This window comes from Saccharomyces cerevisiae, chromosome VIII (genome assembly GCF_000146045.2).
Source record: "Saccharomyces cerevisiae S288C chromosome VIII, complete sequence".
Lineage (NCBI taxonomy): Eukaryota > Fungi > Ascomycota > Saccharomycetes > Saccharomycetales > Saccharomycetaceae > Saccharomyces > Saccharomyces cerevisiae.
Window position 1 is genome coordinate 472,734 of NC_001140.6, and position 25,772 is coordinate 498,505.

A 25,772-nucleotide genomic window follows, 5' to 3' on the forward strand; every position below is an offset into this window, starting at 1 on the left:
GCTAGCAACAATGAGAAGCTCTGGCACATATGAGAATGATCCTTCTGGGGAAATAACCTCAACTTCCCCAAAGCAGTCGAAGCAGAAAAAGCCTACCAAATTTAGGGAAAGAATGCGCAGGTGGTTACAAAATGGGAAAAATAACAACCACCAAGGAGAGGAGGATGTTCCTGAAATATTTAACAAGAATTTTTATCCGCAAACAGGCATGACAGCTTTCAACAATAATGATAATGGTGAGGTTCAGGATGTTACAAACAATTTTTTTTTGCCCAGTGAAGATGAATCTGGTCCAGTTCAAAGTAGTGTTAAAACTTTTTTAACTGGTAACAATGATGAAGATTCTAACTTCCAACAAAACCAGAATCCTAAACAAAAGTCCGAACTTCCAAAGTCACCTTACCGGCAAAAACCTACGCAAGAAATAGCATTATTGAAAGATCTTTTCGTTACCAACAAATATGACGATCCCTATTTGAATTCTTCCACAAGGTTTGGTAACATAACTTCAACTTTTCCCAGTAGTTTGTCATTGAGGACTGTCACCTTACAAACAATAAAAAAAAGAATTGACTGTATTTCTGCAAAAAAAAAAGAAGTGTGGAAGACAGAGGAAAAATTTCTAAAAGATATCTTAATGTGGTTACAGAGTTCAAATTTTGAAGACCCTGATACAATATCATTAATACATGAAATTGAAAAAATATTTGAAGAGGATATCCATTTTGAACAAAACGTGTCGGATTGCTTAAAAGAAATCTCAAATAATTTCGAATATATCTGCATGCGAGAAACCCAATTGATAAACGAAGGAAACATACTAAAAAATGACTTAAAAAAGTACGCAAAAGCAAGGGAACATAAAGGCGAAAAGCATGAAGATACTGAAGTCTTGAGGGAAAAAGTAATATCATCACAAAAATCGTTTGATGTTACAAAGAGGCACTATAAGCATGCAATTTCAATAACGACAAGACAGCTATTTATGAATTTGGCGTTTGAGTACTACGAAAATTGTTCAGATATGAAGGATATTTCGAGAAAATACCTACAAGAATCTTTGTCCACTTTACAAACTATCGACACATTGAGTTTTTCGGAAGAATTAGAAAAAATTAGAAAGAGAAGATTTGATAAGTTTTGGGCAAAAACTAATCCTGATCCAACAAACAATATTCAAAAGTTTGTTAATATGAGAACAGGAGTAGCAGGTTTTAATGATTCCTTAATGAATCACTTGTACGGGAAACTAAGTTTCGGGGTAGCGCCAGTTGAAGAAGAATTACAAAACTCACAGCCGGAGCACACTGATGTGCCTGAAAATGTTTGGAATGAGGTTCTCTCTGATTATAATTCAATGGATGGTAATCCAATTACTTCAAATAAATTCCTTTCTGCGAAAGAACTTGAGCCCGATCAATTAGTTGAACTTCTCGCTCAGGAAAAAGAAGAGAAAGAGGCAAAAAATATCAGCTCTTCAACTGCAGAAGTTCCATCGATATCGCAACCTGAAATAAAGAAGGAGAATCTCGAATCAAATGATTCCTTGATTTTAAGAAGCACGAAAAGAAATGTAAATGTCAATGCCGCTAGTTTGAGGAATCTTTCCATTAAAAAAACTCAAGTCAAACCGGAGTCTGCAAGTGAAGAAAGCAAAGTTCTTGCTGCAGCTTTAAATGATGCAAAACAAAACTTGGATGAAAACGTCTGGAGAACTCCTATCTAAAAAACAAACGAATATAGTTTGAACACTCATTCCATGTTCTATGCTTATTGTTGTACATTTATTATTTATATATTCTTAAATATATTTCGAGAGATCTATACATAAACATCAATTTATTATAATTCTACACAAAATTACATTTAAATATTAATGGCTTTCTTCAAAATTCAAAAATCTTTTTGAGAAAATTCATACTCCTTCAGATATTGGTTTCTTATCAACGCTTCAATTTTTTTCTCTTGAATATATATAATATCAGTATCGGTTAAAGCTTTAGAATAATCCGTCTCCATACATGATGTTTTCTCGAATGTAAATTCTGTCTCTTCCCAATCCAACATATATTCATAATCAAAGCAGTTTGTAAATAAATAACCGTCGAACCCCACAAAAATTGGTAATCTTTCAAGCCAGCTTTCAACTTTTTCGGAACAAGGCATGTTTTGTGTTGTCCGTGGACTGAAATATGTCGGAATTTCAAATCCATTATTCGAATTATGTAAAACACTCCAGTTACTAAACTTGACATCTTGGCAATTAACTTTTTCAATGTGATTTAAATAGGATAAATAAGGGTTTGGTAATGGTAGCGTACCGTGGGGATACAAATTTGGCAAACAATTGATTGAAGAAAGCTGTGGTGACATACTGTCAGTAACTCTTATTGGTTTTTCGTATGCAGGCCACTGTTCGTGTTGTCGTCTTCTTAACGCTGGATTGAACTCAGGAAATGTTGTATTCTGTATCTTCCCGCAATCTGGTGGTATCTTATTAATTATCTCAGCAATCGGAGAGCTTCGAAAGTTGTTCATTTTATTTAGCTTCGATGTTTTAGTCTCCTTCAGTTCCGGTGCGGAAAGCTGTGTGTAACCTTGATTCATTTCGATAAAATTTGCGTTTTTATAAAATTCCCAAAAATACTGACTATGGTAGAAAAGATTTCAACGAGGAAGGTGGTAAAGATCAATGAAGTATCTTCAATCATTATGTAGGTTATAAGTAAATGTTTTTGTTTTCAATTATGTTCCATAGTTTGTGGTAGTTTTTCTTTGAAAACGACTGTGTCGGCCAGAATTGCTGTCGCATCACCAAAAAAAAAAAAAAATGATACAAAGACTGGGGATGAATGTTACGTAAACAGGAAAAAAAATATGTCGAAGGAGAGAGAAAAAATATTTAACAAAGTGCATGCCTCTAAACGTCGTAATTGGTCTGGCTATGACAAACAAAAAAATCGATGTTAAAATGTTCCAACCGAGGATCGAACTCGGGACCTTTGCCGTGTGAAGGCAACGTGATAGCCGCTACACTATTGGAACAGACTTTTAATATTCTGAACTTTCTGCTTTACTAAACATCGTATTATTATACGAACATGAAACAATAATTAACAACAAATTCCAGAACTTGCGACCAGCTGTTAAATTCACAATCAGACCAATTTTTTACTCGACTTTTATTATATAATAGATTATATATATATATATATATATATCTCTTTTGCAGCTAAATGAAAGAAAAAAAAAGAAATGGCACATATCAAAAATAATCAATTCTCTCGTCTTCACACTTGTAGATATTTACAATAGAATCGTGAGAATTGGTGGCCGCAATCATCATTCTATGAGGATGGAAAGCCATCGAAGATAAAAATGCATCAGAAGTGGAAGAGTAGGACAGTGACTTTGGGATTCCCGTAGCGGCTAATGTACTTGTTACGCCATTATTATGTGAGTTTTTAAAAGAATTCAAAAGATCTCCAGATGTCGTCCATATCTTTATTTGTTTAGTCCCTGTCGCAATTATCGGAGCATGCTCATGAACCTGCATGCACGTCATTGTCGTTGGTTTTTGTTGCGAACCGTACTGAGAAGTTACGTTTTGATCAACAAACGATTCTACCGGATCTTCGGACCTTATATCCCATAACTCTACAACACCATTGGTAGCTCCACTGACCAATTCTCTGTAACCACCTCTTTGTAAATGAACATTGTTAATCCAAACTCCCTGCTTATCATTTCCAGCTCTCCAGCGACGTATCATGGAATCTCTTGGATCGAGACGGCGATCATATACTCTCAGGGAGCCATCTGCAAACCCTGCTACGAAGATATTACCTGCTAGCTGATCAGCCGTCAAGGATGTAATTAAAGATGATGTTTTTGCAGGAATGTCCACTTCAACCGTTTCTGTATGCGCATCCCAGACACGGATAACCTTAACATCACCAGTTGTTAACAATGATCCTCTTATTTGTAACCATTCGGTTAGTAAACCTGTGGATCTAGGTGTCAATAACATATCGGTCAAGCCTCTCCAGGCGGATACAATTTTAAAGGTGTCGACATCTTGGTAGTCTCTGTATATTTTGATAACACCGTCTGAAGAACCTGTCAATAAAAGGGCGGAGTCATCCTCGTTAATGAGTTTCAGGTCAGTAACTTTTGTGCCAAAAGGAGTACCATTGGAGAATTTGGACAAAGTCTTTCCTTTCTCCCAATCAAAAACTGTAATGGTACTTCTATCATCTGCAGTAATCAGCTGATCTTCAAACTGGGCAAACTTCATCAGTTTTGGTTGACTTTTGTTATTTAAACTAATCAATTTTTTGGACCAATTCCCATAAATCGATAATTTTTTCTCCCCCTGTGTTTCCTGGATAATAGTTTCATTTCTGTTACGTCTCCACAATCTAGCATTATACTCAACACTGCCAGGTTCATCCGCCTCTTGCTTTTTCATTTGTGGTTCTTGAAAATATTCACGTGAATAGTCTAAAAAGGAACTATTTAATGGCAATTGTAAGGGTTCTGTATGCTTCCGGAATCTTGGAGTCTCAGCTGTAGGATAAATATTATTATTGCCATTCAATAAATATAAGCCCGAGGGACCCTTTTTTGAGGTATGCGATTTCATCGAAGTATTTGATGATTGAGTATCAGAGTCACTATTGGATTCGCTAAAACCAAGACTCTGGAAAAGTTTAGCTAAAGATGTCCGCATTGGATGAGATATCTTTGGGTCATGCTGTTGTTGCTCTTTTTTGAATGCATTATTATCTACCCTCTCATTTGGTGAGAATGATCGTAATGAACTTTTTACAAATTGAACCTGCGAAGAATTAAATCCAAATTTACCAGTTTGGTGAGCTTTCGAGCTTCTTTTCAACAAAAATTTTTCCATAACTGCAAATGGTCCACCAAGTTCCTTATGGGCGCTTAATTCAAGCAAAATATAATCTATAACCTGCTTGGATAATTCCTTGTTCTCTAAAAAGGGATCTTCGGCTAGAATCAAGAGAGATTTCCAAACAGTGTAGAAAATGGAACCCTGACTAACTGAATACTTATCGGAAGTGTTTCGAGTATTGATATCACTTTTCTCTAAAAGTTTTATTTCTTCCAACAAATCATTGAATACAACTACAATAAAAAAGTTAGAGTAACGACTCACAATATGCGAAAAATATACGACTAGTTCCTTACGGACTAATGATGAACCATCATTGATTAAAGGTAAGATTGAGATCAAGTTGCCAATTTCCTGTCTTTTTAACTTCCTCAAATCAATAACTTCTAGTTGATTTTGCATAACTTGACAATGACGAATCTGCTTTTCAATTTTCATCTGCTGCTGCTCAAGATGCTGCTGCTGTTGCTGGGACTGTTGTTGTTGTAGATGGGATTGATTTTGGAGATGCTGTAATTGCGAATGTAATTGCTGATACTGTTCTTCAAATTCTTGTTGCAATCTCAAAATTACCTCTGCATCTTGAAATCCAGATATGAAATGCTTCAATGCAAATATAGAAGCTGTTCTAACTTCAGGTACAGGGTCCTTCAAAGATTTTAGTAATATTTCAACAGCACCAGTATTCATACATACAAACCTGTTTAAGGGGTTATCAGCAAACAATAAACCTAATAAAATAACACACCACTGTCTTAGTAGGGGTATCTCAGAATTATCAATATAAAAGCACAACTTGTTGACCAGTTCCAAACTAAAACAATTTTTTTGCCCCAGAGGAAAGTTTCGAACGAATGATGCCAAAACAAAGACAGCCATAGCTTTTTGTTCATCGGTGGTATCATTAGAATGATAAAATGGAAGATTATTGTGGCCCAAGTTGGATGTTCTATTTCCTTGCTGGCGTTCATAATATCTTGAAGATGGACCATTTATATTCTGCGATGCAGTCATTGTCAACGGGTTCCCACTATTTATCATGGCTGAGCCATTTGTAGCTGACATGCCATTAACACCCCAATCAGGTACTAACACTGTAACAAAATACATATAACCCTTTTCTTTGATTAATTCACTTTGCGTGTTTTTGTAATCTATTGACATGATACGGGCCCAAATAAAAACTAGGATGGGCTTCAACTCAGGTGCTGGACTTTGTAGCAGCTTCAAAACGTAGGGGAAGATACCTATTGAAAGTGACAGGTAGACAGCCCACGGGCCTAAATCTAAAAATCTGGATAAAAGTACCAACGCACGTATACGATGCACTTGCGAAAGAAGAACCTGTAAAACGATAGGAAGCTGCTCAGGCGGGTGTCTGACATTTGAAGCATATTTCAACCACAATTCAAAAGCAGTCAAATTTTGTTCAAAAAATCCTGTAAATTGTTGTTGTTGTTGTTGCTGCTGCTGTAATTGTTGCTGTGAGCTTTGCAAAGATATAGATTTTCTTGATTGGAGAGCAGGGTTATTTACTAGAGACATTGTACTTAAATTGGCCACTGCAAATCTCGATTGTGTTTGAATACTTCCGGCTTTCGTATCTTGGGCATTCGACTTAGAGCTGCCACCATTCTGTAAGGTTTCTTGTTGTTGTAGAATCATCTGACTCTCTAAGGCAGTAGCGGGAGGAGCATTTTTCAGATCAATGACTATTTTAGTCAGTACTTCATCCATGGCTAAATCCCAAGATTTCCACATTGGATGTGTGGTTATACTATCTGGTAATTCTGGATCAGATACAGGATGGCAATTGTACCACGGCATTATTCTTTTGGCTAGAAGAAAATTTCTGAAAAGCGCAGCAATCATTAAATCATGTCTGAATAATTTTTTGAAAAGTGGTCGGGGGAGGGATGTCCATGCAATTGTGTCCGTTATAGCTGTAAAAATCCAATTTAGTTCTCCCAACGGCGTTCTCCTATCCGACAACATTCCAGGGATATTGACGTTGGGTATTTTGGACTTGAACGAGTTCTTACTATCACCAAACGGTTGATTTGAAGTACTATTTTCGAAGAAAATTTTATATTTAGAATCTTTTAAGGGTGACTGCATGAGAAAGATACGGATGCTAATCTCTATTGGACAGGTCAAACAACAACTAAACAAATCTGCGGGTAGTTCCGGACTCATAAGTAAAAGTTCATCGGAAGTGCAAGAGGCTAATTGGAAACAATCTTGATAAGCTGAAGTTGGTGATGGCGCGGCAACATCATGATTTCCCTCTTCATCATCTTTAATCCTCTTTTGCACAAACTTCTGAAAGTTGATTAATATATTTTCAGCACTGTTGCAATCATAGACAAATATACATGGCGCACCTAACCAAGTTTGCAGGTCATACAAAGATACCGGAATATATTGTGTATAACCTCTGTTGAAAACCCAAATTTCACCTGATTTTGTAGGCTTAGGCACACCATGTCCGTTGTAGTGGAAAAGTATCCTATCTTCCTTAGAAGTTCTTCTTAGCGAGTTGCAAAACCGTTTGACATCCTCTACACAAGGATCCAAGCTTTGTTTATAGCGTGTTCTCAAAGACAGAGTTTCGTACTGTGCTTGTAAGTTTTTACCAATTTGTTCTATTGCTTTCTTCGAGTCCTGGAAATTCAATGGGTCTACCCATGCTTCAACTCTGGCACAGGGATGTGTCTTCATAACATCAGGGGGATCGACACCTAAATTCAAGCATAATAAAAGGGCCGCACTTACTGTCTTCTGTCGATCTTTCATAATCTTCCAATCGGTAATCGGCTGGTAATAACGATTTACATCTCGTTGTTTATCCTCTTCAGGAATCGGATTTCCATTAGTTTTGTGTCGTTTATCATCAAAGTAGAATATGAAATCATTCGCGAGTGATTGTAAAAGTTGGTCACTTTGGTATTGCTCTTCAAACCCATGTCTCATCACCGTATTGAGTGGCTTTAATGGCTGAGGTCCATAAATCTCCGGCATTATGTATCTTTTACCCTTCTCTGCATGCAATAGGATTCGCTAAATGTAATCAAAGGAATCTACAAACCAAATGCATTCGAAAATAACTTTACAAGTTTTAAAATCCTCTATATACTTATGTAAAGTACTACCTATTGATGATTTATTAAAGTATTTTTGATACTATTAATGCTGCCTTGATTATCATCTCATAGTGCGGGTCACCTTGAAAAATCCAAATATAAGAAGCGATGCCATTATAACCTCTGGAGAATGATAACTTAAGAGCTTTTTAATAGCTCCAACCCAAGCTATTGCTACAGGTAGAACAAGATATAATGGCCAGTTCGTCACATAACCCTGTCATTCTTTTGAAAAGAATCTTATCGCTCACAGAAAGCTCCCCTTTCATTTTGTGCTTAGATTCTATTGCCCAGACCTCATACAAGCTCATCCAAGAATTCGTCCACCAGAGCAAGAGTAAAGGAAATGAGTATCCAATTGTGTACATTTCGTTCGAAACAGTGAATAAACCATCGTACTGTACTCAATTTATTGACGCTACGCAGATGGATTTTGTACATTTAGTGAAACAAATTATATCATATCTACCGGCTGCTACTGCCACACAGGCAAAAAAGCACATGGTCATTATCGATTCATTGAACTATATTTCTACAGAATACATAACAAGGTTTTTGTCTGAGATCGCCTCTCCTCACTGCACGATGGTTGCGACTTATCATAAAGACATCAAAGATGAGAACCGTACGGTAATACCTGATTGGAATAACAATTATCCTGATAAGTTGACTTTACTGCAGTTTATGGCCACTACAATAGTAGATATTGATGTGGTATTAACAGGCACTCTCGATACTGAGGAGGTGAGTGAATTGTTAAACGAATTTAGAATTCCTCGCGGGTTAAATAACGATATATTTCAATTACGACTTGTTAATAAAAGAAAGTCCGGCAGGTCATTGGAATACGACTTCATAGTAAATTCAAACACCCACGAATATGAATTATTATCAACCACTAAGCAAGAAGAGGAGAGCAGTAGTAACGGACTGGAGACACCCGAAATGTTGCAAGGATTAACAACATTCAACCTAGGAACATCCAACAAACAGAAGCTGGCCAAAGATCAAGTCGCATTGCCTTTTCTGGAGGCACAAAGCTTTGGACAAGGGGGTGCTATTGTTTATGAGTACGAAAAGGATGACGATTATGATGAAGAGGATCCATATGAGGATCCCTTTTAAAAAGTAGAAACTGATGGTAAATAGTGAGTGCTTCCAGATTATGTAAACTACGTATACTTCATACACATATCTAGATGCTAGATTGTTAGTCTGTTTTAGTCTTTTTTTTCCCTAGGAACTTTTCCTTTAGCTTTAGCAATTTGTATTTTAAGCCAGATTGCAACGTAATCTTATCGGCCTCTTCGACGGTGACCATTCTCTTCACCATCAAATTGTATAGCATACCGAATATGAGTCCCATGATTGTAGATGTTAGAATGATGACGTTATACGGCATACTAAAATCCGGTGTAGACAGGGATAACAATAGGGTAGAGGTTCTCATTTCATAAAGAGACGATGAGGACTCCAAAGATAGCACGGTGATTACAGCTGCATCGATTTCAAAACCATGGTTTGCATCTGGTGGATACTCGGCAAATTGCAGAAGAGCTTTATCGAATTGATAAGTCATTACAATGTCCGTATTAGCTGGAATTAACATCGTGAACTCCAAGTGGCCAGGTCTTTTTCTATCGGCCGCTTGTAAATAGTATTTATCTAAGATGATATCGTTTTCTTGCAATTGCGGAGAGGTAGTAGAAGTAATTTGAAGAGAGGATAGGTAAACTCTCATGAACCATGGCAATGATTCGAAATAAATCAACTTCACAGGGGTATCATTGTCGTTATGGAAAACAATACGCATTCCACCACGATCTTGTCCATTACCAGTCAGAGATCTGCTTACGTGAATTGGGACAGGAACTATGGGAGTAACTTTAGTAGTGTCCGTCGATTCTAAAATAAAGTCGTAGCCCGAACCACCCTCATTTTGATCGTTTGATAAGTCAAAGCAATTATCATGTGTGCTGAAAATAGTATCGTCAACTGACAAAAACGCAGTCCAGGTAGAACGGTCAACTTCTGCACAAATTCTTGTGGGCCTATTAGCAAACAGGTTGCCATTGTTTATTGGTCTGGCAAACAGCTGAGACAGCTTGAAGTGAGTCTGCGAAGGTTCCGGTAGAGGGAAGCATTGGTAAGAATCAAAGGGTTTATCCGTGTCACAACGCAATGTGTTCCCATCCAAAGGTTTGGGGATAGGTCTCTCACCTCTTGCCAAGGCGGAGGGAACGTGTGTTACCATTTCTATGCGTGCGTCCATCTCGTAGTGACAAAGAGCATCTTCATCTTCAGAACAAATAGTGGCAATATCCAAGGAAATACTATTCCATAGAGAGTCGAACAATTTATGACCATCCAAGAGAGATGTCAAACCGGATTTGCCCCTAGTAGGCAATAGTTTTATGAACGGCGTCAAGTTCTCGGTACAGATGGGTTCATTGGGCAACGATGCTCGCATCAGGTACAGTTTCTCGGTGCTATTGAAAAGAGGAGCTCCTATATCAGAAGCATATGACCGCCGGGGAAAGGTCGTCCTTGACTCGTCGATAAAATTTAAAGAAGAACAAAACAATCCGCTCAATGAATTGGACAGTTTTTTCCAATTATGGAACGCCTGTTCCTGATCCATGGCCTGCACTTGCGACCACAATTCCACACCTGAGGCACCTGCCTCTTTTCCAGCATGTGGCAACTGTCCCCACGACAGGGCATCCCAGAATCCTCTGGTAAATCTTAAATGAAACTGACGCGTGGCAGTAGATTCCAACAATGGTGGGATGGCCCGTGGGAAAGTCGTGTAGTGCTCATACGCATCATATGACATGGATGATACGGCCGGGTCAAACGGTTCCGATTGCAGTTGGAATGCAAATGAGAGTAGCAGATCATTGTTGGGCAGCGGCTTCAACACCAGTGCTTCGTCGTACGGATACCATAAACTGTCATTTATACCAATCTGCGACACCGTGTCTTCTGCGAACACACCCAGTAGTAGAGTGCCCAGCATGAAATAGGCCAGTGTGAGGATCATCGTCGTCTTGCCTATGCTTTGTTTGCTTTGAACACTTGTTTCCGCTCTCCTTTTACTTATTGGCTACTAAAACTACGTGTAAAAGATCGCCCAGCGCAAAAAGGTCCGGCGGTTTCAAATAATCTCGAACTATTCCTATAATATGCAAAATAGTAGGTAGGAACAAGTCGACTCTAGGCAGATAAGGAAGATGTCCGGTAAATGGAGACTAGTGCTGACCGGGATAGGCAATCCAGAGCCTCAGTACGCTGGTACCCGTCACAATGTAGGGCTATATATGCTGGAGCTGCTACGAAAGCGGCTTGGTCTGCAGGGGAGAACTTATTCCCCTGTGCCTAATACGGGCGGCAAAGTGCATTATATAGAAGACGAACATTGTACGATACTAAGATCGGATGGCCAGTACATGAATCTAAGTGGAGAACAGGTGTGCAAGGTCTGGGCCCGGTACGCCAAGTACCAAGCCCGACACGTAGTTATTCATGACGAGTTAAGTGTGGCGTGTGGAAAAGTGCAGCTCAGAGCCCCCAGCACCAGTATTAGAGGTCATAATGGGCTGCGAAGCCTGCTAAAATGCAGTGGAGGCCGTGTACCCTTTGCCAAATTGGCTATTGGAATCGGCAGAGAACCTGGGTCCCGTTCTAGAGACCCTGCGAGCGTGTCCCGGTGGGTTCTGGGAGCTCTAACTCCGCAGGAACTACAAACCTTGCTTACACAGAGTGAACCTGCTGCCTGGCGTGCTCTGACTCAGTACATTTCATAGCCCATCTTCAACAACAATACCGACTTACCATCCTATTTGCTTTGCCCTTTTTCTTTTCCACTGCACTTTGCATCGGAAGGCGTTATCGGTTTTGGGTTTAGTGCCTAAACGAGCAGCGAGAACACGACCACGGGCTATATAAATGGAAAGTTAGGACAGGGGCAAAGAATAAGAGCACAGAAGAAGAGAAAAGACGAAGAGCAGAAGCGGAAAACGTATACACGTCACATATCACACACACACAATGGGAAAGCTATTACAATTGGCATTGCATCCGGTCGAGATGAAGGCAGCTTTGAAGCTGAAGTTTTGCAGAACACCGCTATTCTCCATCTATGATCAGTCCACGTCTCCATATCTCTTGCACTGTTTCGAACTGTTGAACTTGACCTCCAGATCGTTTGCTGCTGTGATCAGAGAGCTGCATCCAGAATTGAGAAACTGTGTTACTCTCTTTTATTTGATTTTAAGGGCTTTGGATACCATCGAAGACGATATGTCCATCGAACACGATTTGAAAATTGACTTGTTGCGTCACTTCCACGAGAAATTGTTGTTAACTAAATGGAGTTTCGACGGAAATGCCCCCGATGTGAAGGACAGAGCCGTTTTGACAGATTTCGAATCGATTCTTATTGAATTCCACAAATTGAAACCAGAATATCAAGAAGTCATCAAGGAGATCACCGAGAAAATGGGTAATGGTATGGCCGACTACATCTTAGATGAAAATTACAACTTGAATGGGTTGCAAACCGTCCACGACTACGACGTGTACTGTCACTACGTAGCTGGTTTGGTCGGTGATGGTTTGACCCGTTTGATTGTCATTGCCAAGTTTGCCAACGAATCTTTGTATTCTAATGAGCAATTGTATGAAAGCATGGGTCTTTTCCTACAAAAAACCAACATCATCAGAGATTACAATGAAGATTTGGTCGATGGTAGATCCTTCTGGCCCAAGGAAATCTGGTCACAATACGCTCCTCAGTTGAAGGACTTCATGAAACCTGAAAACGAACAACTGGGGTTGGACTGTATAAACCACCTCGTCTTAAACGCATTGAGTCATGTTATCGATGTGTTGACTTATTTGGCCGGTATCCACGAGCAATCCACTTTCCAATTTTGTGCCATTCCCCAAGTTATGGCCATTGCAACCTTGGCTTTGGTATTCAACAACCGTGAAGTGCTACATGGCAATGTAAAGATTCGTAAGGGTACTACCTGCTATTTAATTTTGAAATCAAGGACTTTGCGTGGCTGTGTCGAGATTTTTGACTATTACTTACGTGATATCAAATCTAAATTGGCTGTGCAAGATCCAAATTTCTTAAAATTGAACATTCAAATCTCCAAGATCGAACAGTTTATGGAAGAAATGTACCAGGATAAATTACCTCCTAACGTGAAGCCAAATGAAACTCCAATTTTCTTGAAAGTTAAAGAAAGATCCAGATACGATGATGAATTGGTTCCAACCCAACAAGAAGAAGAGTACAAGTTCAATATGGTTTTATCTATCATCTTGTCCGTTCTTCTTGGGTTTTATTATATATACACTTTACACAGAGCGTGAAGTCTGCGCCAAATAACATAAACAAACAACTCCGAACAATAACTAAGTACTTACATAATAGGTAGAGGCCTATCCTTAAAGATAACCTTATATTTCATTACATCAACTAATTCGACCTTATTATCTTTCGAATTGAAATGCATTATACCCATCGGTACGTCTAGCTTTGTCACCTTCCCCAGTAAACGCTGTTTCTTGCCGACAAACAATGTGGCCCTCTCTCCGTCAATCTGTAACGACCCAAATCGTATTAAAGTTTCGCCGTCCTGTTCACTGAACCTTCCCTCATTTGGAGAATCTCTCCTCGCCAGCGACGCAAAGTCCTTAGGCAACTCTAGTTCACCTTGAATCTCCAGCATCATCATCCCAAGCGGTGTTATCACCGTGGTCTGCTTTTCTCTTGACTGTGTCAACTTCTGCCATTGACTAGCATCTATATCTACACTAGGCATTCTTTTCAGCTGTTTATTGGGCTGAATGATAGTGATAATTCTTTTTTCTATCACTCCTTTGGCTATATTAGTGGTTAGCTTACTAAAAAAGATTAAAGGAAAAATGAAATTCAAGATGCTAACGTTGACATGTATATTTTAAGAAAACAAAAATCATACAAAGAGGAGATCGGATATAAAAGAATAACATAAATATGTTTAGTGCATTAGGTAAATGGGTCCGAGGCTCTCGCAATGATAAGGACTTTGTGACGAAGTATACCGCAGATTTATCACAAATAACTTCACAGATCCATCAATTAGATGTCGCGTTAAAGAAAAGCCAATCCATCTTGAGTCAATGGCAATCAAATCTGACCTTTTATGGTATTGCGTTAACGGTATTGGCCCTGAGCTACACATATTGGGAGTACCATGGTTATCGACCATACCTTGTGGTGACTGCGCTACTATGCATAGGCTCGCTAATCTTGTTCAAATGGGCATTAACCAAACTCTATGCATTTTATAACAACAATAGGTTACGCAAGTTGGCAAAACTCCGTGCAATTCATCAAAAGAAACTGGAAAAGTTAAAGGAAGAGACCCACTATAATGCTACAAGCTCAATCATCCAACGGTTTTCTTCCGGTGAAGATCAAAACGACGATGCCATGGTACTTCTAGATGATGAATTAAATGCTAAATACCAAGAATTAAACAATCTAAAGACAGAGCTAGAAAAATTTAAGAAGGAAAGCCATGTAAAGGGCCTAAAGAAGGAAGACAGCGATGCATGGTTCGACAAAATCATCAGCGTACTGGCAGGCGGTAATGAATTGGACTCAACAAGTTCGCTCTCTCCCTTCAAAAAAATCATATGTCCACAGTGTCATTGGAAATCCAATTGCTACAGATTGGCCAGTAAGCCAATCATCTTTATCTGTCCTCACTGTAACCACAAAATAGACGAAGTAAAGGAAAGAGAAGACGCCATTGAAGCAAAACAACCGGCACAGCCTTCGCAGTCGGAGAAGGAAAAAACAAAATGATTTTGCGTTAGAATAACTACGTACCCCTATATAATATATTTTTATATCATTATTTAGACAAGGACATGATAGCGTTGACTAAGTCACCATTGTGAGCTTTCAGGGCTTTGATGGCTTGGTTTTTGGAAACGTTAGTTTGTTGAACGACTAACTCGATATCATCCTTATTCAAGTCACCGGCATCAACTTCACCTTCTTCGTCATCTTCTTCTGCTGCGGCGTTGACACTGCCTTCTGCGGCGGCTTGCATGTCAGCTTGGATGTCTTCTGGGGACTTGGTAGCGACGTCTTCGTTAGATGGCATAATACCGCTAGCTTGAGCTTGTTGTTGAGCAGCGGCTAGCTTTTGGGTAAAGTTGTCAACCTTAGCTTCACCGAAGACAACGTAGTTACCACCGGCAGATCTGAAGACTTCTGGCTTTTCAATAGCATAGATTTGGTTGTCCTTCTTCCTGAAAGTGACTCTGATGATACCTGGGATTTGCTTCAAACCCAATTTGCCAATCAATTCTCTGGCTTTCTTTTCGTTCTTGTTTAAGACGGTAACGTTGGCGTTTTCTGGGATAGCAGACATTATCAATTGAGTATGTGGGTGTGTGGTTGCTTGTAAGGGTTGCTCCCAGAAGGAGACTTTACCTTAGTTCTTGTTTAAAATAATCCTTTTCATTCAACTTTTTGTCATTTTTTTCTTCGGCGATGAAAAATTTTCAAAAAAAAAAACAGACCTAACAAAAGGGCAAAAGACCTATTATACTATATGACCGAAAAAACTTACGCCCTATTAAATAAAGAAGAAACCTAAAGAAGATAAACTAAAAACCCTTCTAATATTAGGTCACAATAATTGAAATTTCACTGCAACTTTCCCTTTTTATCTTAAAGGATATCCACTTGACTATCCTCAGTAAGAGTTGATCGGAAATGTGTCATGACTACGCATTATCACGTAGGCATATATATGTAAATTCGGACGGGAAAGCTGGCAGTCTACTATATGTCCCTTTTTACCAGGCCTTTTCTAAGGAGCCCCCGGCAGTTTTCTGTAGCAAGGTATGTGTATTGGGCTAGAAGCCCTGCCCTTCGAAGTAACTTGAGAATACCGTCAATAGCAGCGGCATCGCTAAGAGCATATTCTAATGAGTCTAAAACTGGAAGGGATGCTCCTCCCGACAAAAAATCAAAAAAGCTATCAAACCTGAAATACATTACTGAAAGGGATTCCCTGCTGGTGCAGACCAACAATATTTTTACTAAGCTCAAAATAAACATACGATGGTTCTTGAAAAAGTCCACCCGGCCGTTCAATTCAGACGATATAAGTGCGTTCATCTCATGGATCCTCGTGAGCAACATTTTCATATTCATCTTCTGGACAACCACCTTTGTATCTTTGATCCTTTACTTAATCAATACCGTGTTTGCACAAGAATACCTCGCAAGCAAGATTGGTAAATTTATTACTAAGAATGAGTCGTTGTCAATCGTTTTCGAGAGTGCCATTGTACCAGACTGGTCGTCTGGGAAAATCAGCTTTCAAAAAGTCTTCGTCTCCAGGAGACCAAAGGTCTCGCGCGGCTTTACCAAGGGTTCACAGCAGGATGCCCTGCAAAGGGCGAAGTTGGCCCTTAGTGAGAGAATATTGGTTAACCAACAGGACTTTGATAATGGCAATTATACACAGTTTGATCTGACCATTGACCAAGTCGACATATCGTTGAATTTCAGAAAGTGGATAAATGGGAAGGGTATCCTAGACGAAGTGACCATAAATGGGCTTAGAGGAGTCATAGACAGAACACACGTGGTGTGGAAAAAGGACGACGATCCTAAGAACTATCTGAACGTCTACCAGCCGGGCGACTTTGAAATATCAAAATTCACCATGAACGATGTCCTTTGTACACTGTACCAGCCAAATGGGTTCAGGCCATTCCAGGTGAGTATATTTAATTGCGATCTACCGCAATTGAGAAAACATTGGTTGTTCTACGATATCTTGAATGCGAACAATATCAATGGGACCTACGACAATTCAATGTTCACTATCCACAAGAAGTTCAGAACCGATGATCAGCATCAGGACCCCACGCTGCTATGGAAGCAAATGACAAGGTTTAGGGTAGACAATCTCGACATCGATCACCTGAACGCCGGTATCGAAGGACCCTTTGGATGGATCAACGAAGGTCGCGTGAACATGATTGGCGACGTTCTTTTACCAGATGACGATGCCGCGTCTGACTCGCTGCAACTGACAGAAATCCTCACAGAGATCGGTGACCGCTTAATCAAAAAAGCGAAAAGGTACACTTCATCCCTTCCTCTGGTTGGGCCAGGATTCTCCCCGGCCGTTGATGAAATTGACCCGAACGACTACTTTATTATGGACTTTTCTTTAAGACTATACAATGTCAAAGCCGAAGTCCCTCTGTTCACTTCTGGCTTAACGTATATCAATAGTGCATTGATAAGGCCTATTGTCGGGTACATCAATTCTCACAGGACATACATCCCAATCAAATGCCGCATTGTAAAGAAAAAGTCTGATTTTGAGGGCTCCTGGACCATATATGATTCATACCTTATGCGGGATCTAAGTGCGGAAGCGTACGATGCCTTCGCCGACTACGTCGCTGACGATGAAAAGAGGACATTACGCTTGAGAAGGGTGGGCTTTTGGTCACTGCAACTTATACTCCAGGTGATTTTGATGAGTCTCGGTGCTATCGCGTGAGGAATACCTACTCCTGTCACTTTCTGTACATATGCATTTACATAGCATCGTTCTTTCTATCAGTTTATCTAATTTGTGACGCATCTTTCTTCTTTCTACACTGCGGAAAATCCTATTTGAAAAAAAATAGACGAAAAATATCAGGACCCACCCCCTTATGAAGGAGAGAAGGGGAAGAGGAGCTGCAAAACAAAAAGGTGAGGCTTCTTCTGTCCAGATTTTTGTGAGTGAGAGAGTGTGTGGGAAGAGAAGGAATTAAACCAAACAAAAATTGGAACCAACAACTGTTGCGTTTGCGTGTGTGCATAATATCAAAAAAGCTACAAATATAATTGTAAAATATAATAAGCATGACTCGTCCCCCATTGGTTCGTGGAATCTTTTCGTTAGGTCTTTCTGTAGCCGTTTTGAAAGGTGTTGAAAAAACAGTTCGTAAGCATTTGGAAAGACAGGGATGGATAGAGCCCCAGAAAGTGGACTATGAGTTAATTTTCACTATAGATAGGTTGAAAAACTTGGTAGATAATAAGCGTGAGGCTTTAACTGCGGAACAACCCGACGCTGGTGAACTGAGCTGGCGTAAAGTATTTAATTTCATTTCCAGACAATCCAGCGAATTGGACACACGAATATACGTTCTTATACTACTCCTATCCTTTCTACTACCTATCGCGTGGACTGTACTGGACGGTGATCGCGAGACCACGCTAGAAGATAAGGATAACGATTGTAATGTAGATCTTATTGAAAACGAAAGGAGGCTGAAGCATTACAACGATGGTGAAAGAGCAGTATTGCAATTTGGTAAAAATAGATCCGAACCTATTATATTAAGCTATAAGGACATGAACGTTTTGGAAGGGGAACATGAGTTTACCTCCAAAGAGGAACACAGTAACAGCCATTTGACAAGCAAGAGCGAAAATGCACTAAACCAAGTAGGGAGTGAAGATTTGTTAGGTTGTCACCTGGAAAAGCAATTGGAAGAAGACAAAAATGAACCGAATGGAGAAGCAGACGGTGAGGATGATAATAACCGGGAAAAGGATTGCAGCTCCAGTTCAGAAGTTGAGTCGCAGAGTAAATGCCGAAAGGAAAGTACTGCAGAGCCTGACTCTCTCTCACGGGATACCAGAACAACCTCTTCCCTTAAATCAAGTACATCATTCCCCATATCATTCAAGGGCTCGATAGACCTTAAGTCGTTAAACCAGCCTTCATCATTGTTGCATATACAAGTATCTCCCACAAAATCTAGTAATCTAGATGCACAAGTGAACACTGAACAAGCATACTCTCAACCATTTAGATACTAATGTACTATATTTCCGTCATCTCGGTTATCATCGTCACTTACAACGAGGTGCGAAAATTTTTTTCTTCTAAAGGTGAGAAGAAAACATGAAAAATTTTGAAAAATTTAACGATGAGATGGAGTTTTCAAGTAACTTTATGTAGTTGAAATACATATTAGTACTCCGTTGCAATATATAACGCCGGGCATTCTCCACGTATATACATACCGTAGTGCACAATGGGCTCCTCTTTGGATTTGGTGGCGAGCTTCTCGCATGATTCCACTCGTTTTGCATTCCAAGCAAGCGTCGCACAAAAGAACAATGTGGATATTTATCCATTAAATGAAACTAAGGATTATGTGGTCAATAGTTCATTAGTGAGTCATATTGACTATGAGACAAACGATATGAAGGTTTCAGATGTAATCTTCTTTGGGTGGTGTAGTGATTTGATAGATACGCAGTCATCCAATATCAAAAGAAAATTAGATGAAGATGAAGGAACTGGTGAATCAAGTGAGCAAAGATGTGAAAACTTTTTCGTTAACGGATTTCCTGACGGAAGAATTGTTGTTTACTCTTCTAATGGTAAGGATATAGTTAATATCATCAAGAATAAAAAAGAGATTTTGGGAGCAGACACAGACGAGTCTGATATATGGATTTTGGATAGTGATAAAGTCGTTAAGAAATTACAGTATAACAATTCGAAACCTCTAAAGACTTTTACGCTAGTTGATGGTAAAGATGACGAAATAGTTCATTTCCAAATTTTGCACCAAAATGGCACTTTATTGGTATGCATTATTACTAAACAGATGGTTTATATTGTTGATCCATCAAAGAGAAGACCCTCTACTAAGTATAGTTTTGAAATATCAGACGCTGTAGCATGTGAATTTTCTTCAGACGGTAAGTATCTGTTAATTGCCAACAACGAAGAATTAATAGCTTACGACTTGAAGGAAGATTCAAAGCTGATCCAATCATGGCCTGTCCAAGTGAAGACATTGAAAACTTTAGATGATTTGATAATGGCTTTGACTACTGATGGTAAAATTAATAATTATAAGATTGGCGAAGCCGACAAAGTTTGTTCTATAGTTGTAAATGAAGATTTGGAAATTATAGATTTCACGCCAATAAACAGCAAGCAACAGGTTCTAATTTCATGGCTAAATGTCAATGAACCCAACTTTGAATCTATTTCTTTAAAAGAAATTGAAACTCAGGGGTATATTACAATAAACAAAAATGAAAAAAATAATGCTGATGAAGCGGACCAAAAGAAATTAGAAGAGAAAGAAGAAGAAGCTCAGCCTGAAGTTCAACATGAGAAGAAGGAGACTGAAACTAAGATAAACAAGAAAGTTAGTAAATCAGATCAAGTTGAAATTGCTAATATTCTCTCATCGCATTTAGAAGCTAATTCAACAGAAATATTGGATGATCTGATGTCTGGAAGTTGGACAGAACCAGAGATTAAAAAATTCATCTTAACCAAGATCAATACAGTAGATCATCTAAGTAAGATATTTTTGACTATATCAAAGTCAATAACACAAAATCCATGGAATGAAGAAAATTTACTTCCGTTGTGGCTTAAGTGGTTGCTGACTTTGAAAAGTGGGGAGTTAAATTCTATAAAGGATAAACATACAAAGAAAAATTGCAAGCATTTAAAATCTGCATTAAGATCTTCAGAGGAGATCTTGCCTGTTCTACTCGGTATACAAGGTAGATTAGAAATGTTGAGGAGGCAAGCAAAATTGAGAGAGGATCTTGCACAACTATCTATGCAAGAGGGTGAAGATGATGAAATAGAAGTTATAGAGCATTCAAATGTAATTAGTAATCCTTTGCAGGATCAAGCATCGCCTGTTGAAAAGCTTGAACCAGATTCAATTGTTTATGCAAATGGAGAAAGTGACGAATTTGTCGACGCATCGGAATACAAAGATTGATCAAGCATTTTAAATATATTTAAGTATATACAAAGAAAAGTTTCACATGAGAAGCACTGATTGATGCAGCTATTAATTTTCAAAAGATTACGTTGTCTTCATCATTTGAGACGGGTCATCGCAAGAAAATTTTTCAATATTAAACTATAATAAAATGTAGTAAAAAATAGATGCAATACTACTATTCAATTTTTGTGGTTTTCCAGTTATCAAACTAAGTATAGACAAAATTTGAGCATGTCAGAGGAATTTATCGCAGTTTCTACTTTGGCTAGAAACCTGGAAATTGCCAAGGGTAATGAGTTTCATACCATTTTGGCGACTTTAAGATCACCAGTTTATATCAATGAACAGCTGCTAAAATCCGAATTGAGCTTCCTTGTTACAAAAATCCTAAAACTTATCAGATCAGGCAATGACTTTGATCTTTGGAAAGGATGTCACACCTCTGTTGTGACTTGCGCCTATAATCCACTGGTCTTATCGACTCATGGAGGTCAATTGCTTGCTGCCATTTATTCCAGATTGGAACAGAAGACGGGTTTCTATTCTTCGGTTATTTCTTCATCACATGGAAAGCAGCTATTCAATACCCTTATTTCTTCTGTAGCGATTATCATTGATTTAATGAAGAATAAACCTACGTTATCGAGAGAAGCACTGGTTCCCAAATTAAAGGCTATCATTCCAACGTTAATTACATTGTCTCAATACGAGCCCGAACTTGTTCTACCAGTACTACAGAGGATATTGAAGAGAAACACTACAACATTTAAGCCATTTACCAACAAATTCCGCACTGTGTTAATCAATTTAATCATATCAGACTATGCTTCTTTAGGCACTAAGACGCAGAGGCTTGTTTGCGAAAACTTTGCTTATTTGCATTTGCTGAAAATTCAGGTTAGTGATACTAGCGATGACGAAACTCAAGCACATCACAAAATATATGCTGATTCTAATTGGAGAACAGGATTAATGTCCATCTTATCACAATTCAAGCCCATAATTCAATTATGTGGAGAAATCTTGGATTTTGAACAAGATAATGAGCTGTATAAACTAATTAAAAGTTTACCGGTTATCGATGAATCCAATAACAAAGAAGAATTTTTACCCTCATTGAAATTAGACTTCAACGCACCTTTAACTTTATGGGAAATTCCACAACGTTTGTCCTTATTGGCTGACATGCTTGTTGCTTTCATCTCTTTACCAACTCCCTTTCCCATTCGAGTTCCGCTGGGTGGTATTAATTCCCTTTGTGAAGTTTTGTTGGGAGTTAGTAACAAATATTTACCGTTAAAAAAAGAATTGCGTCATGATAATGAACTAAATGGGGTCATCAATACCATCTTACCTCAAATACAATTTCAAGGCATTAGGTTATGGGAAATTATGGTTTCAAAATATGGCAAATGCGGTTTATCATTTTTCGAAGGAATCCTTTCTTCCATTGAACTTTTCATTCCATTAAAAAAGAAAAGTAACAATGAAATTGATTTTAATGTTGTTGGGTCTTTAAAATTTGAGTTTGCTACTGTTTTCAGATTGGTAAATATGATTTTGTCTCATTTAGGCCACCAACTGAACATAATCAGCGTCATATCCCAATTAATCGAAGTGGCGTTGTTCTTATCTCATGATAAAACATTGATTGATTCTTTATTCAAAAATCGTAAAAGCATCATGAAACAACAGACTAAAACAAAACAATCAAAGAGGAGTAAAAGTGCCGAAGGTGCATTTTCTGATATTTATACGCACCCAGAGCTATTTGTGTGTAAAAATTCCATGAATTGGTTCAATGAAATCAATGATTTTTTTATTACTGCACTAAATAATTGGATTTTGCCTTCAACTCCACATATTCAAATTTTGAAATATAGTATCACGCAATCTTTAAGATTAAAGGAAAGATTTGGTTATATTCCAGAAAGCTTTGTTAATCTCCTGCGTTGCGAGGTTCTTCACCCAGGTAGTGAACGTGTTTCAATTTTACCGATTGCAATATCACTATTAAAGAATATCAATGATGATATGTTTGAATTACTGTGTCATCCAAAAGTGCCAGTCGGTATGGTGTACCAGTTGCACAAACCTTTGGACTTAGGCGAAGACGGGGAAGTAAGGGATGATATCAACAAGAAGGAGGTTGAAACGAACGAATCATCCTCAAACGCCAATACTGGCCTGGAGACTTTAAAAGCGTTAGAAAATTTGGAAAATGTTACAATCCCTGAACCCAAACACGAAGTCCCAAAGGTCGTCGATGATACTGCCATATTCAAGAAAAGGTCAGTAGAAGAAGTCATTGAAAGAGAGTCTACATCTTCACATAAGAAAGTGAAATTCGTTGAAGAAACAACCGTGGATAATGGCGAAGAATTGATTGTAAAAAAAGCTGTAAGCCAAACTAAGGAAGAAGAGAAGCCAATGGAGGACAGTGAAGATGAAGAACAGGAGGAGTTTGAAATTCCCGCTATCGAATTAAGTGATGACGAAGAGGAGGAGGAAGAAGAAGAATAATAATATCAACCAGATTTTGTTTGGTTATATTTCGACTAGAATATATGTATGCATATGCTAAAATTGTACATAGGCATTTACGAATGAAAATAGTGTAGAGGTATGAACAAGACTAAATTCTAAAAGTTTAGAGGAGTGTGATCAATTTGTCGATAGCTGTTTTTTTGGCTTGTGGAGAAGGAGATTTTTCGCCACATAAATATTGGCTAAATAAGAATTTTCCGACGAGTTGATTATTAACTACTCCCATGACCTCAAATTCGTTGTTTTTACTGTCATGATATGAAAATTGTAAAGCGCCGTTGGCTAATAATTCGATGATCAAATCGTCATTTTTCCTGACGGATCCCTTACGTGAAAAGGCATCATTTAACTCACTTAGGCCCTTCGCCAGTGTGTCTTTATTATTGGCCACATCGGGATGTTTAGAAATAGTTTTGACCAGGCCCTCCTTAAGATGCTTAAAATCTGTATTCCTTACGGGAGTTATCTTGGCTAGCATTCTCATTCCAGAATCCAGTAAGTCATCAATCATCATAACGGATTTTGAGTCATCACGTTTCAATAATCTAGCTAGATTCTCCTTAGGAGTCTTAGAATCATCCACATCAAGGAAATATTTATGTAAATAAGTTTCATTTAGAGTGTCTGAAACAAGGTTTTCGTCATTTTCAGCTAGATAAAGACCCAAGGCATAGACCTTGAACCTCAAAAACGTGACGTGCCTTTGACCATATCCCAGTAATTTAAAAGTTGTAGAGACAGGGAAATTTAAAGCAGTAATCGTTAGTGGGAAATCTGATACGCTAGAGTCTACCTGTATCGATTCAGTATGAGAAGGAAAAGCATCAGTTTTATCGTCATTTTGTACCGGACGATCACGGTAGTATAACGAAGTAGCGAGCAATGTTGACGCCGCAAACCAGGGCCAATAGTGGAACGTCGAATTAGAACGCCCAGGGTATTTAGTGGCTCGTATACTAGTAAAATTTCTTTTGAAACATTGCCAATGGTTGGTTGATGGAGATTTCTGACATTTAGCTAGTGTTCGCTGGAGTGATTTTAGCATATTGGCGCACCTTCCTCTGTCCATGAAGGGATTCTATCGCGGTTGTAACGCCGTAAGAGTTTTGAATTGATTTTTTCTTGTCAAAACCGAATAGCATTGTAAACATTTTGAGGGGTCCCTCCTAGAAAAATTGAGTCGAAAGGAAACTCAAAAAAACATCATTAGAGTATATGTGCAGCTTTTGGAACAGCGTATGTATTATGTAATTGTATGTAGAAGTCGGCGAAAGTGTCCTAAGATAGAGAGACGAGTGCATCGATTACTTCCTTCCTAGCCTCCGGAGAAGGAGGATCCACAGCAGCTAGGTAGTGGGCAAATAAGAGCTTTCCAATAAGGGGTTCCTTCACTGTGCCCAATATCACAAATTCATCCTTCTTTCTTGCGTAGTAAGACAAATTCATAGAGCAGTCCTTATTCAGCTCAATGAAAAAATCATCATCTCGAGCCACAAGTCCTTTTACGCTCCTGAAACAGTCATGCAATTCTTGGAATCCAGCTTCCAGCCGGTCTTTGTCTTGAGACTGAGAATCTGGGTTCTTTAGGACGCTCTTTTTGGTGCCGTCCATCAATAACTTGAAGGAACCTGCTTTTATCGGAGTATTCTTGGACATTAGTCTGATTCCGCTGTCTAAGAGGTTATTAATCAGGATAGGGGCCTTAGCAGGATCGTTCAAAGCCGCACGCAAATTATCCTGATGTGAGTTTTCCGGTGATGGGGGTGCCGCAGTGTCGATGAACGCCTGAGACAGGAACTTTGAGTCCAGTACTTCAGAGACCAGATGTTTGTCTTCAGCGGCCACATATATGCCCAGACCATATGCTTTGAAAGTGATCGATGAGACACAACGTACACCCTTACCAATCAGCTCATATTGCGTGGAGAAGGGCCACTGTGGGGGGCCCATCTTCTTAGGGAACGCAGAGATGGATGCGTCCACTGCAACGCTGGTGGCATCCGCCTTTTTGATCTGGGAATCGTCATACCATTTCTTCGCGAATATGGATGCCAGTGCTAACCCTGTTAACACAGGCACTACTTTGCTGCCCTTCTTGTTCACACGAGCATTGCCCGCTGTAGTAGAGTAGTGAGAATACCATTGTGGGGCCCTCCTCATACCTACCTCTAGGCAATTTGTTTTCACCAAAACTTTACTGATTAAACGCATGTTTCCATATACCTGGCCTTCTGCTAAGTAGACATGTATTCAACAAGGGGATGTAACCACACGCTGCTTTAATACCAACAAAT

At 38.9% G+C, this 25,772-nt stretch overlaps 16 protein-coding genes and 1 non-coding gene across 17 annotated transcripts; 9 read left to right on the forward strand and 8 right to left on the reverse strand.

Annotated features, from left to right (window-relative positions):
* Positions 1–10: 10 nt before the first annotated feature.
* SSP1 (Ssp1p) lies at positions 11–1,726 on the forward strand (the record flags this gene model as incomplete). Its single annotated transcript, NM_001179315.1, has 1 exon — positions 11–1,726. The coding sequence occupies one exon, from the start codon at positions 11–13 to the stop codon at positions 1,724–1,726; it is 1,716 nt and encodes a 571-aa protein (NP_012054.1).
* A 167-nt stretch (positions 1,727–1,893) lies between these two features.
* Positions 1,894–2,607, reverse strand: PFS1 (Pfs1p; the record flags this gene model as incomplete). Its single annotated transcript, NM_001179316.3, has 1 exon — positions 1,894–2,607. The coding sequence occupies one exon, from the start codon at positions 2,605–2,607 to the stop codon at positions 1,894–1,896; it is 714 nt and encodes a 237-aa protein (NP_012055.3).
* Positions 2,608–2,972: 365 nt separating this feature from the next.
* YNCH0016C lies at positions 2,973–3,045 on the reverse strand. The gene has a single exon. It is a non-coding gene; the product is annotated as a tRNA-Val (tRNA).
* A 220-nt stretch (positions 3,046–3,265) lies between these two features.
* Positions 3,266–7,939, reverse strand: KOG1 (ubiquitin-binding TORC1 subunit KOG1; the record flags this gene model as incomplete). Its single annotated transcript, NM_001179317.1, has 1 exon — positions 3,266–7,939. One exon carries the CDS (start codon positions 7,937–7,939, stop codon positions 3,266–3,268), a length of 4,674 nt encoding a protein of 1,557 aa, NP_012056.1.
* Positions 7,940–8,256: 317 nt separating this feature from the next.
* Positions 8,257–9,186, forward strand: IKI1 (Elongator subunit IKI1; the record flags this gene model as incomplete). Its single annotated transcript, NM_001179318.3, has 1 exon — positions 8,257–9,186. The coding sequence occupies one exon, from the start codon at positions 8,257–8,259 to the stop codon at positions 9,184–9,186; it is 930 nt and encodes a 309-aa protein (NP_012057.3).
* An 85-nt stretch (positions 9,187–9,271) lies between these two features.
* On the reverse strand, positions 9,272–11,104 carry GPI16 (GPI-anchor transamidase subunit GPI16; the record flags this gene model as incomplete). Its single annotated transcript, NM_001179319.1, has 1 exon — positions 9,272–11,104. The coding sequence occupies one exon, from the start codon at positions 11,102–11,104 to the stop codon at positions 9,272–9,274; it is 1,833 nt and encodes a 610-aa protein (NP_012058.1).
* A 190-nt stretch (positions 11,105–11,294) lies between these two features.
* Positions 11,295–11,867, forward strand: PTH1 (aminoacyl-tRNA hydrolase; the record flags this gene model as incomplete). Its single annotated transcript, NM_001179320.3, has 1 exon — positions 11,295–11,867. The coding sequence occupies one exon, from the start codon at positions 11,295–11,297 to the stop codon at positions 11,865–11,867; it is 573 nt and encodes a 190-aa protein (NP_012059.3).
* Positions 11,868–12,111: 244 nt separating this feature from the next.
* ERG9 (bifunctional farnesyl-diphosphate farnesyltransferase/squalene synthase) lies at positions 12,112–13,446 on the forward strand (the record flags this gene model as incomplete). The annotated part of the gene is made up of 1 exon (NM_001179321.1): positions 12,112–13,446. The coding sequence occupies one exon, from the start codon at positions 12,112–12,114 to the stop codon at positions 13,444–13,446; it is 1,335 nt and encodes a 444-aa protein (NP_012060.1).
* A 50-nt stretch (positions 13,447–13,496) lies between these two features.
* CTF8 (Ctf8p) lies at positions 13,497–13,898 on the reverse strand (the record flags this gene model as incomplete). The annotated part of the gene is made up of 1 exon (NM_001179322.3): positions 13,497–13,898. The coding sequence occupies one exon, from the start codon at positions 13,896–13,898 to the stop codon at positions 13,497–13,499; it is 402 nt and encodes a 133-aa protein (NP_012061.3).
* Positions 13,899–14,092: 194 nt separating this feature from the next.
* Positions 14,093–14,929, forward strand: LNP1 (Lnp1p; the record flags this gene model as incomplete). The annotated part of the gene is made up of 1 exon (NM_001179323.1): positions 14,093–14,929. One exon carries the CDS (start codon positions 14,093–14,095, stop codon positions 14,927–14,929), a length of 837 nt encoding a protein of 278 aa, NP_012062.1.
* Positions 14,930–14,978: 49 nt separating this feature from the next.
* On the reverse strand, positions 14,979–15,503 carry EGD2 (Egd2p; the record flags this gene model as incomplete). Its single annotated transcript, NM_001179324.3, has 1 exon — positions 14,979–15,503. One exon carries the CDS (start codon positions 15,501–15,503, stop codon positions 14,979–14,981), a length of 525 nt encoding a protein of 174 aa, NP_012063.3.
* Positions 15,504–15,923: 420 nt separating this feature from the next.
* MDM31 (Mdm31p) lies at positions 15,924–17,663 on the forward strand (the record flags this gene model as incomplete). The annotated part of the gene is made up of 1 exon (NM_001179325.1): positions 15,924–17,663. One exon carries the CDS (start codon positions 15,924–15,926, stop codon positions 17,661–17,663), a length of 1,740 nt encoding a protein of 579 aa, NP_012064.1.
* Positions 17,664–18,013: 350 nt separating this feature from the next.
* On the forward strand, positions 18,014–18,979 carry NVJ1 (Nvj1p; the record flags this gene model as incomplete). Its single annotated transcript, NM_001179326.3, has 1 exon — positions 18,014–18,979. The coding sequence occupies one exon, from the start codon at positions 18,014–18,016 to the stop codon at positions 18,977–18,979; it is 966 nt and encodes a 321-aa protein (NP_012065.3).
* A 218-nt stretch (positions 18,980–19,197) lies between these two features.
* Positions 19,198–20,925, forward strand: UTP9 (Utp9p; the record flags this gene model as incomplete). The annotated part of the gene is made up of 1 exon (NM_001179327.1): positions 19,198–20,925. The coding sequence occupies one exon, from the start codon at positions 19,198–19,200 to the stop codon at positions 20,923–20,925; it is 1,728 nt and encodes a 575-aa protein (NP_012066.1).
* A 237-nt stretch (positions 20,926–21,162) lies between these two features.
* Positions 21,163–23,454, forward strand: RIX1 (Rix1p; the record flags this gene model as incomplete). Its single annotated transcript, NM_001179328.4, has 1 exon — positions 21,163–23,454. The coding sequence occupies one exon, from the start codon at positions 21,163–21,165 to the stop codon at positions 23,452–23,454; it is 2,292 nt and encodes a 763-aa protein (NP_012067.4).
* Positions 23,455–23,581: 127 nt separating this feature from the next.
* Positions 23,582–24,547, reverse strand: AIM18 (Aim18p; the record flags this gene model as incomplete). The annotated part of the gene is made up of 1 exon (NM_001179329.1): positions 23,582–24,547. The coding sequence occupies one exon, from the start codon at positions 24,545–24,547 to the stop codon at positions 23,582–23,584; it is 966 nt and encodes a 321-aa protein (NP_012068.1).
* A 209-nt stretch (positions 24,548–24,756) lies between these two features.
* Positions 24,757–25,689, reverse strand: AIM46 (Aim46p; the record flags this gene model as incomplete). Its single annotated transcript, NM_001179330.3, has 1 exon — positions 24,757–25,689. The coding sequence occupies one exon, from the start codon at positions 25,687–25,689 to the stop codon at positions 24,757–24,759; it is 933 nt and encodes a 310-aa protein (NP_012069.3).
* Between the last annotated feature and the right edge of the window lie 83 nt (positions 25,690–25,772).